At 51.5% G+C, this 17,518-nt stretch overlaps 1 protein-coding gene across 1 annotated transcript; it reads left to right on the top strand.

Moving 5' to 3' along the window:
- Nucleotides 1-18: 18 nt before the first annotated feature.
- Nucleotides 19-16,337, top strand: CTSD (cathepsin D). The gene is made up of 10 exons (XM_017811290.1): nt 19-383; nt 844-997; nt 3,286-3,409; nt 5,029-5,147; nt 8,726-8,925; nt 10,088-10,210; nt 11,395-11,480; nt 11,656-11,714; nt 12,702-12,800; nt 13,469-16,337. Exons 1-10 carry the CDS (start codon nt 322-324, stop codon nt 13,628-13,630), a joined length of 1,188 nt encoding a protein of 395 aa, XP_017666779.1. The 5' UTR covers nt 19-321; the 3' UTR covers nt 13,631-16,337.
- The last annotated feature ends 1,181 nt before the right edge of the window (nt 16,338-17,518 follow it).

Below are 17,518 nucleotides of genomic sequence, written 5' to 3'. Positions count from 1 at the left end.
CCCTCGTGACTGATTTCATGCTGTTTATTCCCGTTTCGCGGGGGCTGAGTCACGGCCCGAGGCGCCGGGGGTCAGCCCGGGGGGGGCCGTGAGGCGGCGCCCCCGGTCCCGGTCCCGCTCCCCGCCCCGCCCCGGCCCGCCCTCACGTGACGCCTCCCGTTGCAATTTTAGACCGTCAGCTGACTCGAGAAATCCCTGGAGAGGGGCCACCGTGCCTACAAAAACAGGGACGGCAGCCCGGGAGCGGCGTCGCGGCCTCTCAGCGTCGGGACCCTCCAGCCTCTGACCGCCGTCACCGCCGCCGCCAGCGCCATTGCCGCCATGGGGCCCCGCGGCCTCCTCTTGCTGCTCGCCCTGGCCGGGTCCTGCGCCGCCCTCATCAGGTGAGGCATGGGGGTTCCTCAGGGGCTGCTGAGCCGCCCGGGTGGAGCGGGGGACATGGGACAGGCGCCCCCGATGCTGCTGCAGCCTTGGCCTGCGGGCTTCTCTGGCAGCACTCCCACACGGTGCGGGGCAAGGTCTGGGACCCCTTCCTATGGGGGTTTAAGGGCTGAAGCTCTCCCTGCTCATGGAGGGGCCTCGCTCCAGCTTCCGCTACACCTGGTGACCTTTGGCAGCCACCCCCACCCCTCTCTTCTCCCTACTCCTCCCGGCTTTGGGGAAAGCACTCAGCACAGCACAGCGTGGGGGTCCAGCACGGGGTGCTGGCAGGAGCCCAAACCTCATCCACCTCGTGCTGGCATGTCCCCTGTTTTCAGTGGAGCCCTGCTGCCCCCCCTCTACGGGCCCCCCTCCCTTAACACATACCTGTTTAACAGGTGGGTGTTTACCTTCCCCACACAGGATCCCCCTGACCAAGTTCGCCTCCATGCGGCGGATTTTGAATGAGGTGGGCAGCGAGATCCCAGATGTGAATGCCCTCACCCAGGTCCTCAAGTTCAAGCTGGGCTTCGCCAATAAGGAGCCCACTCCAGAGATTTTGAAGAACTACATGGATGTGAGTAACAACCCCCTGCCAACCACCCCCTCACTGCAGTGGACCCCAGCACGGTGTCAGGCAGCAGCTGTCACTTCTGGGGGTATCCATCCCAAGGGCATGGTGGGACTTGCCAGCCTCACTGTCCCACCACAGCTGGGAAGGTAAAGGAGGGAGAGATGTTGGTCTCATAGGACAGATTCATGCACCTCCATGGCTTAGTGGGTGGGTGTCAAAAGGTGCTTCCCATCGTTACTAAATCAAAAATACTAATACTAATAATTATAATAATAATGACAACAGCAAACAACCCCCTGCCACCCAAGCAAGAGCATTTCAGTTTGTGACCTATTTCCTTTCCCCTTTGTCAGTAATTAACGACTGTAAATAGGGGCTTGCTCACTTGCAGTCCTTCCTAGCCCATTTGGGTAATACTTTTGGCAAGACAGGGGCATAAAAATCATGCTCCACTCCTTGAGGTGTTGGGGCATAAAAGAGTGAGCACGGGGTAGAGGAAGAAGGCTCAGACTGGGAGCCAGCTTGTTACAGGACTGGGGATGCAGGACCCTTCCTCTCACTATTCTTCATATTCTGTACTGCCTTGGGAAAAGCCACCCTGCACCTCCAGTTTCTTCTCAGCAACTTAGGGAACAAGGGGACCTTCATGGTGGTGAAAAGAGAAGCCAGATAAAGGGCATGAAGTTTGCCCTTGCCCAGCTGCCAGACACGTGTGGGGTTTACTATTTCTGGGTGCCTCACTGGGTACCTTCACCACTCTTGGCAGAGTAAGATGTGAGCACTGGCTGTCAGAATAAAGCTAGCCCCAGATATCTGGGCATTAATTCAGGATATTTCCCCCTGCTTCCCTTCTCTAGGAGCTCTTGTCACCCAGTCAGCACCGTCCTGTGCTGGGAAGGGCCACCGCTGTTTCAGTTGGTGGTGTTGAAAGCCAGGGCACTAGCGGTTGTGTCACGGTGTTGTCTCTTGCAACCACAACTCAGACTGCATTAGGGAAGGACTGTTCTCCCTTGTCATAGGGCCACCAGCACAACCTGTGGTGGGAGATAAGGAACCTTTGGGTCCCTCCCGGCCTGGCTGAAAAGGCTTTTGCCGCTGGAGGAACTGTTAGGACAAAAGGCTCAACCTGCCCTTGACTGCCTCATATGTTCCATGCTAGCCCTGGGACCCTTTGTGGGTCTGTGTATGTGAGGTACAGGGCCCCTGTATGGGGGTTGATTTTCAAGCCCCAGCAATAATTACAGAAACACTGAAAAACAAGTGCTGCCTTCCCATTTTGGCTAATTGCAAAGGCTTGTTAATTACTTGCAAACTAAGTGCACAGGAGGTAAACAGCTTTGATAATCCTGTTTTCTCCCTGCACCTTAATTAAGTGCATGGGGGGTTTGGAAAGGCTACTGGCTGACTTTCCTTACTAGCAGCCTTCTCTCCAGGACTCTGATCCAGCTGCTCACCAGGCATGACACAGCCCTCTGCCTGTTCGGTAGGACTGGGATAAAATAGGTCCATAAAAATAGGCCCCAGAAAGGGGACCTGCCTGTTATTCCCTGTTCATCCTGTCCTCTGCAGGTAGAGGGATGCCTTGCAAACAGCTCAGCCATTCAGGTTTTTTCCAGTCCCAGCAGAGGTGCAGTCAAATACCTGTGCCACAGGGACATCTCCCAGACTTTCATCCTGCAGGCCTAAATCCACCTCTGGTGGTGCTGTTGATGCCCTTTGCTCCCATCACTCCTCCAGTCTTCCAGGTCCCATGACTGAGCAATTGTTTATTCCTCCCCACCCTGGGAACTCACCAGCAAGCGCCAAAAGCCCCGGCAGCTGTACCTCACCTGTGGTGGGCAGAGCTGCTGCTCGCTGCAACCCACAGCTCCTTTGTGAACCCACCAGCAAAGCTGCTTCCCAGCCAGTTTCAGCTTTTCAATAATGCAGGTGTTTTGCTTGGCTTCCTTCCATATTTTTTCTCTTCCTTATAGTGAACTTCATGCTAGCCTGCAGACCTTCCCTCTTCTCTTCTTCCCTGTTTCCGTGTCCCAAATGTCCTCCCCTGCACACACCCATCCCAGTTGTCCTGGATTTATCCTTTTCACACCCACTGTAATGAGTTGTGAACACTGAAGGGGAGCCTCCCTTCCAGAGAACAAAGGCTGGGAGCCCATCAGTGCCAAAAACAAGAGGGGGGGAGTGTCTAGATAAGAAGCTGAGCCCCTATTCAACCCTAAGAGATTTTTGGTCTTTAATCCCTGCTTTTAGCCAGCTCCCTCTGCTCATGGCTTCCTTCACCTCCTTTGCAGGCCCAGTATTTCGGCGAAATTGGCATCGGGACCCCCCCTCAGAATTTCACTGTGATCTTTGACACTGGCTCCTCCAACCTCTGGGTGCCATCTGTGCACTGTTCCATAATGGACATCGCCTGCAGTAAGTGTTTACAGGTGCCAAGAACTGCTCAACGTCTTCTTCCCTGCAAAATGCAGATCCTTGCTTTGCAAGAGGAGAAACTGAGGCAGCAACATGAAAGGGCTTGCCAGAGGCTCATGGGCTCTTTAGGGTTAGAACTGGAAACACAATTCCAACCTCCTGCACCCATCCTTCATTAGTCCCTTCCTGTTTTTTTTTTTCCCCTTCCAAGTCATCCACACACAGGCCAAATCTTCTCCAACAGCTTTGGCACTGCAGCAGAGGAGCAGCATCATAGGTTGTGATGTTTCTCCCCAGATTATAGACCAATGCTGCTGTTACCCCATTGCGCAAGGCTGACTTTTTTTAAGTCAGCCTCTTGCCAGATCTGATACAAACTGTCCTAGTTTCTGGTTTATTGCTGCACAGAGCATGTGCATGCATGTTTATGGAGTTATAATTAACAAGAGCCAGGTAGGCACAATGAGATGAGAAAATCTTAGGGACTACAAGTTTTTTTGCTCTGTGGCATTCCTATGCAATAAACCTCCGCAGCCAAAGGTGTCAAACCTGGCTATGGCAAAATGCCATTTAAAAGCCACCAGTTGTGCTGCTTAAGCAGAGTGGAGAAACCTGTGGAGTCAACAGATGCAACCATGAAAAGCATTCCACAGTGCTCACTGGGAGTAGGGTGGAAATTTTGACTTCTTCTATGGCCCTGTAGTGCCCAGAGAGGAGACAGATCTCCTTTTTGCTTGTGTGAAATGAGATTTAGGACACAGGTAGGGAGGTCCAGACCTGGTCTGTCTTGGGGGTTCTTGATGTGTAGCAGGGAGAAGGTTTCTCAAGGCAGTGGCTTGTGAGGTGCTCGGACCAAAGGGCTCATTTTATGAGTATACAAGGATTTTAACCTCCTGCCAGACTGGGAACCAAACTGGGACCCAGACAGCCTAGCCAGGGAAAGCCCCGTCTAGAATGTTGGTTTCTGTACGGCTCAGCTGGTCCTCAGCCAGCATCTGCTCTGCTCAGCAAGCAGTCATGGAGCTGCGCTGGCCAACTCGTGACTTGGGAGGAGTCTGTGGAGGAGGAATCTGCCTGGCCGTAAAACCACAGATATCTTACAGCTCTCAATCTATCCAAGAGGAAAAGCAGCTTAGACTAGGGGAAAACCCTTCTCCTCTGCAAATAAAAGAATATTTTGAGCCCTCTCTCTTCAAAAAAAAAAAAAAAATTTCAAGTAGTCTTAGTAAAACAGGTAAGTCCATGAGGAGAAAATGCTCATGCCCAGAGCAGGCTGCATTTGAAGCCACCCTAGTTCTCCAGGACATGGAGGGGTACATGTTTTGCTCTGCTAACGCACCCTGTCACACCAGCCAGATAACTGCTAGGCTTTTAATAACCAGTGGCCAAATCCGATTTAACAGCCTGAATTGGATCTGCCCACCTAATTCCCCAGACATTGGAAATGCTTTGTTAAGCAGTCTGGGCTTGGTAAATGCTGGGTTCAGGCCCACCTTCACATCACTGAGTGTCCATTTGTCCGGATAAGCTGGGTGGTGTAGGGTTAGGTATCGGGGAACTGTAGGTATCAAGGAGCACTAATGCCATGTGTCCCCCTGTGTCCCCCTTCCTGACTGCAGTGCTGCACCATAAGTACGACTCCTCTAAATCCAGCACTTACGTGAAGAATGGCACCTCATTTTCCATCCACTATGGGACAGGGAGCCTTTCTGGGTTCCTCAGCGAGGATATAGTCACGGTGAGTTACAGCCGCCCTTGCCCCGAGCTGCCCCAGACTCCGTTCAGTAGAGTACTTGAAGGTGTTTGACTTCAACAGGTCTCCCTCCTTGAGCGTCCTGCTCATATAGAGCATGCTTCAGTGCTGTGTTTCCAAGTGCTTTGAAATGATATGGTGATTATGACTGTGGAGGTGACAATGACCATGGCAGGCAGACAAGGGGGAAGGTATTAATCTGCAAGTCAGCAGGCTGGGAGCAGGGACTGCATGCATGGTGCCCTGCAAACATGGTTTCTGGCCATCTCTCCAACCCTCTTCCTCATGACTGTAGAAACTTCTCAGCCCAAGCACATGCCAGCACCACTGCACAGGCTGCTGGTGGTGCCCAGCTTGTTCCTGGACAGTATCCACACATTAGTGGATGTCCACATGGGCAGCTTCCCAAACACAGGCCAGAAGTTGTCTCTTGACTGCCCCATCCTGGTCTCGTGTCAAGAACCGGTGCTCATGTTTGCAAAGGCTGGGTAACACCCTGGGGGGAGGTTCCCCAGCTTGAATTAGCTGGGGTGTTGGTGGTTGCTTCTCAGAGTTTCCTTTTCAGTGAGCAAAGGCTGAGCTTTCTGTCTTGTGAAGGGCAGGTGCCTTTCATAGCTTTCTCCCTCCCAGGTCCAGATGCTCATAAGAGTTTGCCAGCTGCTGAACCTCAATGGTGCATGTGCTCTCAGATTACTCAGTCTCCTGGCAGGGTTAAGAGCATATGCTTGCTTTGCAGGGGGGGAAAGACAAAGCAGAAGTTTTTAATTAAGGATATAAATCTAGGGATTTGGACATTTCTGTGTAGGTTCAGCTGAAAAGTATTGGCTTACCAATTTCATAAGAATCAAAAGAAAAATATCCAAGAGAAGCCTAAGGTGTGTGACTCAGACAAGGTGCATTCTTTAGCTCATCCTTATTGCATGAAAATCTCAGTCTAGCCTGGAAGCACCAGCCTTTGGCTCTACAATGCATCCAAAGAGGCAGCAAGGCAAACAGCAAACTTTACTGTCCTTAGAAAGTGTGGGCTGATTTAGGCGCTTTCCAGCTTAATGCAGGGGCTGAAGTGAATCAGAAGGAAAATTGCAGCATTTTATCTTTTTTTGGTTTGTAATTGTCACCCTAATGCCTGCTTGCTAATTAGCTCTCCACTTCCTGGCAGCTCAGAGTGAGGATTTTGTGCCTAAGTTTGTTTGGGAAGTGGGGATGGCTCTTGGCAAACAGCACAGCTTGTAGCACTTGGTTTCTGTCTGCGCAGAAACAAGAGAAAACTGCTGCGTGTAGCTGAGCAGTGTCAGGCTTGTAGTACGCAGGAGCAAGGGCAGCTCAGAGGGTTGGGGAACTTCAGCTTGGACACTAAGATGTGTCCTCTGATTCACAGCATGCCATAGGCAAGCTCCCAGTCAGGTGCAGTCTGGCAATACAGGCGTTGGAAATAGTGTTCAGTGTGACCTACTTGGCTCCAGATATCTCACCAAAAGCTGTTGATTGTCAGGTAGTCCAGAGTCCCTCAGTCCTGAATTTCTTTTTGGGAGGGTGATGAGCTCACATGAAACGTCCTCTCTCCTTCTGTGGAGGAGCGATGCCCTGTAGCGCCACACTCTCCAGCGCTGCTTGCTCTCCCAAGAGCAGCAGGTTCAGCCAGCCGCCCTCTGCTGCTCAGGCATCTCATCCCTTTATTGCAGCCTGACCTTGGGATGTCCTTCAAGGACAGCAGAGGGAATTTGCTGGCCATGGGGCATGAGGTCTCTCCCAAGACTGCAGTGCAGATACACCACACAGGAGATGCCCTTCCTTGCCTCTCCCCTGTGCTTCTGCACCCTGAGCCCTGGTGCCAAGCTGTGCCACAGAGGCCCTCACCTCATAAGTCTGCCTTTGCCATCCAGCGCTTGCCCACTGCCTGAGGCCCCTAACAAGGAGGTCAGATGAGCTGTGGGGTACCAACACCTGTCTGCAAAGTCCTGGAGGGCAGCCACTACACAGCCATCTACTGATCATGATTTTCAATTGCTCTGTGTCTGGGCAAGAACCAGGAGAGCGACAGAGACAAAGATCTGTCACCTGGCAGCAGCACTCTGCTATAGATGGTCTTGGGTTTCTGTCCTGCTGAGGACCAAGCGCAGGCAGGGTCTGCTGAGACCCTATAACTGGGCAGATACCTGCCTCCCCCTTGGGATGTGCAAGCAGGGCAATACCCAAACAAATCTGGTGCTCAGTGTTATCAATCCATTGCATTTTACTTTCTTTTAAGTGGAAGCTTTATTGAACTTTCTGAGCTGCTGCAGGACCAGCTGTGCCGAGTGGTGGCTTTTGTAAACCTGCAGCAAACAACTGGAGCACTCGCCACGTGCCAGCGAGCGGATGCATTGCTGTACTCTTTCACCCCACATCCTGCCCTGTGGCTTTCAGCTTTTGTAAGGCTCGATCACCCTTTCCTAGTGCAATCCTCCAATACCATTAAAGGCAGCGCTGCCATCCCAGCCTTGCAGTGTCTAGCCCTGAGGGTATATTAGTAATTTACAGGGATCGTTATCTGCCATCAGGTAGGAGAGGCCAGCTTGTCAGTCCAGCCTGGTTCACTACAGGGCTGCCGGCTGCAGGCTGAGAGGCTGAAATTGTCCTAGCATGGATGCTAAAATTGCCTGTGGTCAGCACAAACCTCCTGAACTGCTCGAGCCAGGAGCCAGCAGATGCGTCCTGCTCCTCATCAACAGAGCTGTCCTGCTTTCTGCAGTCTTCTTTCCGGGGATCTGCCCTTGCAAGGCGTTTCAGCTTTCCAGTGGGGAATGCCAGTCCTTCTCATGGCTGGCAAAAGCGGTGACCTTTGAATTCTCAGTACTCCACTTGCTATTTTTGTGCTTTGGGCTCAACCTCGCTTTCTTGGCTGGTCTTCTCCTTTCCCACGGGAGGTCTCTGCAGGGTGGTGGCTCTTACAAGAGATGCAGCAATGTCCTGGGGAAATTCCTTATGTAGAGGAGATCATAGGGGTTGTGGTCAGAGGTGAGAGGGATTTGTGCTCCCAACTGCTGATGGGTGCAGCACCCCAGGAGGCAGGATACAGAGATGACTTAGAAGATGTCCAGGGTGGGGAAGAGGATTAAAGATGCAGCACAAGAGCTCTTCAGACTGGGAGGAAATGATGAAGTAGGTGATAGGGGAAGGGATGTAGAGGAGACAAAGCGATATGGGTCCCTCTGTGCAAAGAGGAGGAGCTGCAGAATGGCATGGCCAGTGCTGGGACCCAGGAAAAAGCTAAAAGGGCTGAGTGAGGTGGGTGAAGAGCAAAGGGAGGCTCCTGCCCTTAAAGGTGTGCTGAGCCTTGCAGGGAATAAGGAGGTTCCGCTGTGCAGCCAGAGTTGTCTGTCTCTTCCCCTGACAAGGGTGGTACTGGGGTATCTGGTTTTGGCAGCTGCCTACAAACGCAACACTGAAATCAGGCAGGAGTGTGGCAGCACACTGAGGGACGCACTACAGCCTGTGTTCAGTGAGATACCATTACCAACCTGGTCCCCTGTGTCAGTTTTCTTTACAGTCTGCTTTTCCCTTCCTTCCCCATCTCCCCGCAGCTCGGTAACTTGAAAATCAAGCATCAGATCTTTGGGGAGGCCGTGAAGCAGCCAGGCATGACATTCATCGCTGCCAAGTTTGACGGCATCCTGGGCATGGCATACCCAAGGATCTCTGTGGACCAGGTCACCCCTTTCTTTGATAACATCATGGAACAGAAGCTGATCGAGAAAAATGTGTTCTCTTTCTACCTGAACAGGTAGTGTTGGATTTGGTGGATTTGGCAGTACTCCACTTGCCCTCTCATTGTGAGGGCAAGCCAAGAGGGCTTTTCTCTGTCTCCCAATAGTACCTCTTGTCATCTGCTATTTTACACTCTGGCCAGCGCTTCCCAGTTGGGTAAGCTTCAGCAAGTTCTGCTTGCAGGAGCAGTCAGGCCAAAATCTCTTCTGTTTACTGCTTTGGAGTAACAAGAAGGGAAGTAGAAATGCAGCTATTTTACTGATAAAAAGCTGGGTAGATCTGCAACCAGTTTTTTTAACAGATGAAGAGAAAAGATGATTCCAGAGGGAAGAGAAAAAAAAATAAACAGGGCTGCGATCATGAAATTGCACGCTGCTTGTGCAGTCCCCTTTAGAGGGGTAAACACTGCCCCAGTCTGCTGCCAAAATCCCTAAGCCACATGGCCACCCCCCAGGCAAGTGTGACCCCCACCAGTCTTCACTAATGATGGGGCTAATGTTCTCTCTCACCCCCTGGGAAATAATCTGCAGCTTTTAGCACCTTCCCACCCACTGCTGCTCCCCCCAGGACACCCCATCACCCTCCTGTCACTGCAGCAGGGACTCTGAACTACTTCAGCTCAAAAAGTAGCACGTCAGGAGTGGGGAGGGCAGAGAGAGCTGCTGCTGGCTGTTCAAGCACCAGCCCTCCCCCATCACCATATTTCTTCCCATCTGCTTGGCAGTGAGCTCCTATCTGATGGTAACCTTGAGAATTCACTCCAAGGCTGCTGGTTGGCACAGTGTCAAGTGCAGATAACCTAACCCTGCATCAGCCTTGTCCAGCCCTGCACAGGCACTTTTTACAAGCAGATATTTGGGGCATCCTTGTGTCAGTGCTCAATTTCCCTTTGCCATCCCCCTTCTCTGCCACAAGTTTCATCAGGTGTCTGTGAGAAAGCACTAGGGGAAAAGCTTCAGGATGCTTTGGACCAAAATATTCCCGTTTCCCCAGCCCAGTCTATCTCACAGTATCTGTCCTTCTGTTGACATAACACAGCTCAATGTAAGTTGTCCATCTCCAATGCTGCTAAGGCTGTGCTTCACTCCCAAGCATCCCAGCATGTATTTTGGAGTCACGTTAAGGGGGGTTTTCTCACCCTACCCCTGATGTTCACAGGTTTGGGTGTTGTTTTTCAGAGACCCCAGTGCTCAGCCCGGTGGTGAGCTGCTCCTGGGAGGGACCGATCCCAAGTATTACACCGGCGAGTTCAGCTGGATGAATGTCACACGCAAGGCTTACTGGCAGATCCACATGGACTCGTAAGTTCCCCCTCTCCACCAGACTACACTCATGGGGTCACATGTGCAGACAGCACATGCCTGGGGTGGGGCTGAGATCCCCCCAAAAGGAATCATCTCTATCCCTGCAACACATCCACACCAAAAAAAGCAGATTAAAATCCCAACCTGGGTTGTTTGTCGCTGGGAGGAGAGGCAGAAGCCATAAGGAGGTGTTCTGCAAAATCCGTTCCTTTTTTTTTTTTATGGCTCGACCCTTAAAAACACCTACTGTGTCCCTGCAAAGTGGGGGAAAAACACCAGTGTGTCCTCCTTGCAGGCAGGGCGAACCTCATGTGTTAAACCCCAGTTTTGCTCAGCTCTTAGCAAGGCCTGAGCTGCCTGGCTCACTTGCAGACAGCTCCAGAGGAGCAGGATGAGGCCGCAGGAAGCCAGCCCTTGACTGAAGGGCACGGCGCAGCAATCAGCGCGCATTGTTGGAGGCAGAGGGGAGGAGAGCAGGCTGAGCTGCCGTCCGCCAGCCTCACGGTCTATTCTGAGCTTTCCCACGTGATGGGAACTTAAAAGTGGCCTGTGATCAGAGTGTGTCCTTTTTGCTGGGAATCACATCCCTCCCCAGCGCAGGGTTTTAGTTCTCATTTTCCCCCAGCCCTGCTGCGTTGGCAGAGTGTGGCAGACCCTTGGCTGGAAGGCTTTGTTTGTCTGCACTGCTGTGAAATGCGATGCGGGTGAGGAAGCCAAACAGCTCCTGTCATGCCTCTTCTTTGTACAGGAACCCTTCCCTTGCCCACAGTTGTTACACCACCCCTTTAACCCTTTGGTTTTTGCAGTAGCACAAGCCATACAAGTCCATAATGCATTGCCCTTAGCTCGCTCCCTTGTCCATCAGCTGCGGTGCTTGTTCTGGAGTGTGGGTAGCAGGCACGGTGCGCAGGAAGTGGTCCAGACTCTCTGCAGAAATGCAGCAACACCTCAAGGCACCTGCTCAATCATGAGGGAATGACAGGGAGCCAGGGGGTCTGTGCACTGAGTTGGTGCTGCATCAGTATTTCTGGGCATCTCTTCTTCCTGGGTGTCTGTCACAGGTCTCCCTTGTGTGCCTGTGTACTTCCTGGGCTCAGCCATCAACTCTTTGCCTGCTGCTTCCTGCAGCCTTCAGTGGGAGGCCTCTAAGGATTGTCTTCTGCCTGGGCATCTCTCCCCAGGGTGCAGGTTGGCAACGGGACAACTCTGTGCAACAGTGGCTGCGAGGCCATTGTGGACACGGGAACCTCACTCATCACTGGCCCTAAAGCAAGCCATCGGTGCAAAACCACTCATCAAAGGCGAGGTGAGGCCAGGCTGACAATATAGGTATCTATGGCCACCATAGCATCTGCTCTTACACCCTNTCTCCCCAGGGTGCAGGTTGGCAACGGGACAACTCTGTGCAACAGTGGCTGCGAGGCCATTGTGGACACGGGAACCTCACTCATCACTGGCCCTACAGAAAGCCATCGGTGCAAAACCACTCATCAAAGGCGAGGTGAGGCCAGGCTGACAATATAGGTATCTATGGCCACCATAGCATCTGCTCTTACACCCTACTTTGAACCCAGATGCTTGTTGAGATGCAAGTGTTCTGCTCCCTTTGATCTCCATTCCCAGCCTGTGCTCCTGGAAAAGTCTCTGGCACAGCAGGGACTCCTTCATCTTTTGACCCTGGGTACCATTCACTACCCTGCTCATGGTAGAAGGCCTGGGTCCCATGAACTTTCAGAGACTTTGGGTCACCTCTGCCACCCATCTCTGGGAGGTGGAAGAGAAGGGGTCTGAGTTGCAGCCAAGGCCAAGGATTCACATTAATGTGAGTCCAGAGACGCTTTAATACAAGTATATTTACTGCAAATGACAACCCTTTGCTGCGAAGTTTTTAACCATCAGAGCTAATCTCACAAGGTTATCTCTCCTCCCTGAAATTGTGGAAGAACATGGATTATAAAGGCCCTCTAGAAAAAATGCCTTGCTCTGAAATCCCTCACAAAGCACAGAGCCATAAGCACTTGTAAGGCATTTCTGCAGTGTCAGAGACCCCATGCTGCAGCAACAGCTGGCTTAGGCCTGCCATCATCCCCAGGACTTGCCAGTGTTAATGGAACTGGCTTTATCTGTTCATTACATCTTGAGTCCCTATGTATGTCTGTAGGCTGTATTGAGCCACAGCTGCCTCTCCTGTGGTAAAGACCCCCAGCTGTGCCACATCAGCTGTTGCACCCTGGGGCTCAGCAGAGCCAAAAGCTGAATCCGATATTCTTTGGCTCCATCTCTATCCATAAAGTCCTCTGGCCCCTCAGCTTGCAGCCCTAGGCAAGGAGCAGCCTACTTAACCCAGCTCAAGCTTCTCCTGTACCCTGAGATGAGCTGGGTTTGGGGAAAGCCACAGCAAAGATATGATTGTGCCCAAGAAAGACTGTGCCCTTTCCTGAGAGAGCATGGGAGCTCCCATCTAAAGCCTTTATTGTTGCCATTTCAGTACCTGGTCCCCTGTGATAAAGTGCCAACACTGCCTATCATCACAATAACACTAGGAGGGAAGCCCTACGATCTCACAGGAGAGCAGTATATCCTCAAGGTATGTCCAGGCAGCTTTTGCCAGACTTATGCTTCTCCCCCAAGGCCTGACTTTTGCCTCTGCTGCTCAAACCTCAGCCATGAAATCCAAAACACAAGAGCAGCCAAAGCAGTTCTGGTCCTTGGGAAAAAGTCTGAAAGATTGGTGTGTTGGGGTGGTGGCACAGATGATGGATGCAGGCAACCTCACCGAAGTCTCTCAGGGATGAGACCCCATGCATAATTCTCATGAGGGATGGTAGGATGGGAGAGGAAGGGGTGGCAGGCTGTTGCATCACCTTATACAAACATTTAGCTCTTTCCTGCTGGACTGTGGTGCCATGAGGCCAGTCATGTCATAGCAGAGGCCACCAGCCTGTTGTTTAAGCCATCAGAATCAATTTGCAAGGACCATCTTGCGGACACTTTCACCAGTGTCTCTAATTCAGAGCTGTGTGGGCTGGGAGGTTTATGGTCACATGCAGCTTTACTCGATGCTTTAGTGTTTAAGGGAGGGAGAGCTGGGTTTGGAGCCATAGGAGCCGCGGGCTGGGAGTTACTTTTGCAATCTTGGATCTCAGACTGGGAGAGGCTGAAGCGAAGCCATCCTTGCAGGTGTTCTTGCCAAGCCTGCGAGGTTGAGGGAAGGGAACGGCCTGCTCAGATTGAAGCTCTTGCTCTTCTGTCTAGGTTTCTTCAGGAGGACAGACCGTGTGCATGAGTGGCTTTTCAGGCCTGGACATCCCACCCCCTGGGGGCCCACTCTGGATCCTGGGAGATGTCTTCATTGGTCCCTACTACACTGTCTTTGACCGTGATAATAACTCTGTTGGCTTTGCCAAAAGTGCCTAAACACATGACCCCCCACTGCCTCTGCCACACACACACTTACACACACACATGGGAGCTGTAGAGAAAGGTTACCAGTATTAGAAACCCAGTGAGTGGAATGAGAAAAAAAAAAAGAAATGGAACTAGGTTTAAAATTACATGGAAAATAGTCATTAGTGCCCTGCTAGCTACTTTTTCCACTCCATTGAGTAAGTGGTGCTGAGAGGTCTCTAGCTGACAACTCCAACTGGAGTAGTCCCTTGCTTTACTGCTAGGTCTTCCAGTAGTTCTTTTTCAGAATGATTCTCAGAGCTGAGTGAGGCCCTCTCACCTCTCCCAGCACTGGTGTCTTTCCTTGGGGAGGGGCAGCTGGCTGGAGCCAGCCCCTGGTACCTCTGTTCCTGCAGAGAGGCTGTGCTGCTGCTCTTGGGTTTGAGCTTCTGTGCTGGGGGAGAGGGATAGGGAAAGCTGTACAGCACATTATTTCTTGTTTTTTCACTCATGAAGTGGGGGAGTGGACGATGGGGGAGAATCCATCTTTATGACCCCTCCCCAACAAGTTGAGGCAGTGACCAGTAGGTCATTTCTCAACGGTTTGTGCTGACTTGGTCCTAGGAGAGCATGTCCTGGGCTGGAGCAATGGGGGAATCATGGTAGCATGCCCAAGGGATGAGTTTCAGAGCCCAGGAGCTCTTGTGGTGTGTTTTGTTTATGGATGGCACTAGTGAGAGAGCTGGCAGGCATTGTGTCCATGTGCCTGACCTAACGGGGCAAGGATTTGTAGGGGATCTCTAGCCAGTGGGACTTTCTGGGCAGTGTGATTATTAAGGGGGTCAAGATAGGTTTTAATAGAGGTTATTTGAATTCAGGGCCATGAATTCAGCCTTCTGCTGAGCAAAGTTATGTGACACAAGTTCTCTGAAGTTCGGTGAACTTCTCCCAGGTTCCCCAAAAAGCAATTCTTCCTAGCGTCATCCACAACCAGTGAGTTGAGAATAATGTTTCCTAAAGCAACTAAGTGACCTACAAGCTGAAATCATACTGATAAAATCTGTACCTGTTTGTCAGTCACGCAAGAACTTTTGGAAACATGATTCACAGCATTTTCAAACTGCACAAAACCCAAGAGACAGTTGGCAGAGCCAGCAAGGCTCCTGGGCAGGAGCGTGCTCTGGCAGCTGCTGGACTTGGATTCGCTTTTAACACCCTCTGTACCTGCTTTCTGCTTTACTAGTGCTGGTGAGTTCTGTTCATGTCCACCCTGTGTTGCAGATGGAGTGAGGCACAATCCTGCTTTGGAGAGGTTGTAGCTGATTTAGCTGTGCTCACAGATCCTCCCAGAGAGCTGAGACCTGCGCTTATGGAGCCACTTGCTTCGCTGGGCTGGCATCAGTAGGCAAACACTGGTGAAGCTGGGAGGATGATAAAGTGAGTTCTAAGCAGTACTGGGAAGCAGAAAAGAGCCTGCCAAGAATCCCAGCCCCTGTGCTAGGAGTAAAAGGCTCTCTTCATTTTCCCAGTGTGCTGGATCGGGTCCTAAAGTTAGGGAGTGGCAGCAGGTGAGGGGCAAAGCTGAGTGTGGCAACAGGACCAGATCAGCAACAGCCATGACCCCAGACAAGGCTAAACAGACAGCAAAATCCTGACTACCCAAAATTCACTGATAATCCTGCCAGCAGTACTGGTGGGGCCAAGGAATTTTCCAAGAAAGGTCTTTTGGCAGTGAGTGAATAGATGGTTTTGCTTGGTGAAGTGCATATACATCATCCCCAGTACTGAATTCACCATGAGCATCAGAGGCACAGGTGGGGAAGAAGTCCTGAGGTGAGTGGTGGGAGCACAGAGCCTGCAGGTCCCCTGTCCCTGTGTGCTGCCGCTGATAAGTTTGGCATTATAACTATGCCTTGCCTTGGAGGCATTTGACGTGGAGACTGGGACAGACATGGGCACACTTAGGACATTGTCCCCTGTATCCCCAGATGTGACAAATGCTGCTCCCAAAGTTTTTTTTTCTGCCTGGTCATAATCTTCATCTGGAACCCTGTGTCTGAACACCAAAGAACATCTGTTGCAGACTGGCCAGAGAACAGTAGCATGTTACCAAAAGAAAAAAAAAAACAATCTTCAATAGGTACTCCAAAATCAGCAGATACTCAGCATCTCTCCAGAGATTCTCAGTTTCTCTCCAGTTAACTGCCCAAAGCTTCTCCAAGTCCTGCTACATCGTTTCCCAGCCGCAGGATTTCTTCAGTGTGGCAAGATGGCCTCTCAGGTACCCGCTGATCAGACCTGATGTGAGGGGGAGGCTTGATGTGGACCTGGCAGTGGGTTTTGAATGTCTGCAGCATCAGATTTAAGCAGGACGTGCAGCACAGCCCCAGACCCAGCCATTGGGCCGTGGCTGTGCTGGGTGTGTGGTGCCTTAGGCCGTCTGTATCGTACCTCTGCGGTGACTCCAGGCCGGGCTGGTGGCGGTCGGCAGGCAGGCAGGAGGCTGCTGCCTGGGGAAAGAGCGTGGCCCAGAGCTATGCCCTGAGTGACAGGATAGGCTGGAGGACCAGTTCACTGCAGTGTTTCCTGAGTGGGTCTCCTCCCCTTGTTCTTTTATTTGCATTTTTAAACCAAACTCTATAATCGTGTGACTGGGTTTTTTTAAATTAATTTGCTGTCAGAATTATTGTCTCTTCATAGAAAATTGAAAATAAAATAACAGTATTTTCCCCCTTAACTCTGAGAATGGTCTTTCATTAAGCAGTTTGAGATGCCAGTCTCTTTGTCAGTGTCCAGAGACTGTGTCTCCCCAACCTGTTGTCCCTGGACGTCTGGTCTCCCACTTGAGTGGACTCGTGCATGTTTCAGAAGGGCTCCTTCCCTTCTCTCTGATAAGGGAACATGCCGGGAGCCTGTTGGATTTGTCTTGTTCAGTGGATTAAAACATGACCCAGCCTTTGCAGGGTGACATAACAGTGTCACCTGCCTGACCTAGCGCCACCAGGGCAGCAGGCACTTCTAGCATCCTTCCTAGCCTATGGCCTTCTGGGACCTCACCTTCCTAGCTGAGCATTGCCAAGGGTAGTCCACCAACAGGGAACTCAGGCTGTCCCCTGGTCCTCTGGGCCAGTTAGATCAAGCTCCTGCTTGACTTAGGATGTAGAGTGGTCCTGTAGCAGCCAAAGTAGAACTTCAGTTTCTAAGTCTGGCCTAAAAAGGTGTAAAATCTGGGGAAGTCCCAGAACCCAGTGACGAAGAACACGGTATGGGATTTTTTTCCAATGCAGGAAAAATCCACCCTTCTTGCCTGGCTGTGTAATTTTTAGTCCTAGCACTGCTGTATGGGAGCTGGAGACTCTGATGCAGAATAAAGGCCCCATGTGCCAGGTGGAAGATAAGAGCTAATCCCTACTTTGAAAAAAGCATCATCTACATAAGCAAGATGATGCAGCCAAGTCCCATCCCATCTTCTGAGCACAGATCTAAGGAACAGAGAGCTTAGCCGATTTCCCCACGAGCACATCCCAAGCCTCTGTTCCCCTAGGATGCCTAAATACCCAAATCATCTGTTCTCCTGCGTTAAAGAGATGGATTTAACCCAAAAGGGCTAGCTAGGTCCTGAAAACCAATCATGCAGCCCACCGTTCCTCAATAGCCCAAGGGGAGAACAAGTCATCCGCTGCCAAATATTTATTGACAGGAATACAAGGGCGCTGTTTCCGGGCGCAGGGGGGATTGTGTCTAAGCCTTCAGTCATACTGTGGGTACTGAGCATTACATCTCACTGGGAACAATCACAGGCTTGATCTTGGCCAAGAGATGGAGAAGCCAAGAGCCAGAATTGCCCACCCATGTTTTTTCAGCAGGGAGCAGAGCACACCCCACCCCAGGAGCAGCCTGCATGCAGCCCCACAGTAT

This window comes from Lepidothrix coronata, unplaced genomic scaffold (assembly GCF_001604755.1).
Source record: "Lepidothrix coronata isolate B3197 unplaced genomic scaffold, Lepidothrix_coronata-1.0 Scaffold1, whole genome shotgun sequence".
In the NCBI taxonomy this organism is placed as follows: Eukaryota; Metazoa; Chordata; class Aves; order Passeriformes; family Pipridae; genus Lepidothrix; species Lepidothrix coronata.
This window is presented reverse-complemented; position numbering and strand designations above follow the sequence as displayed.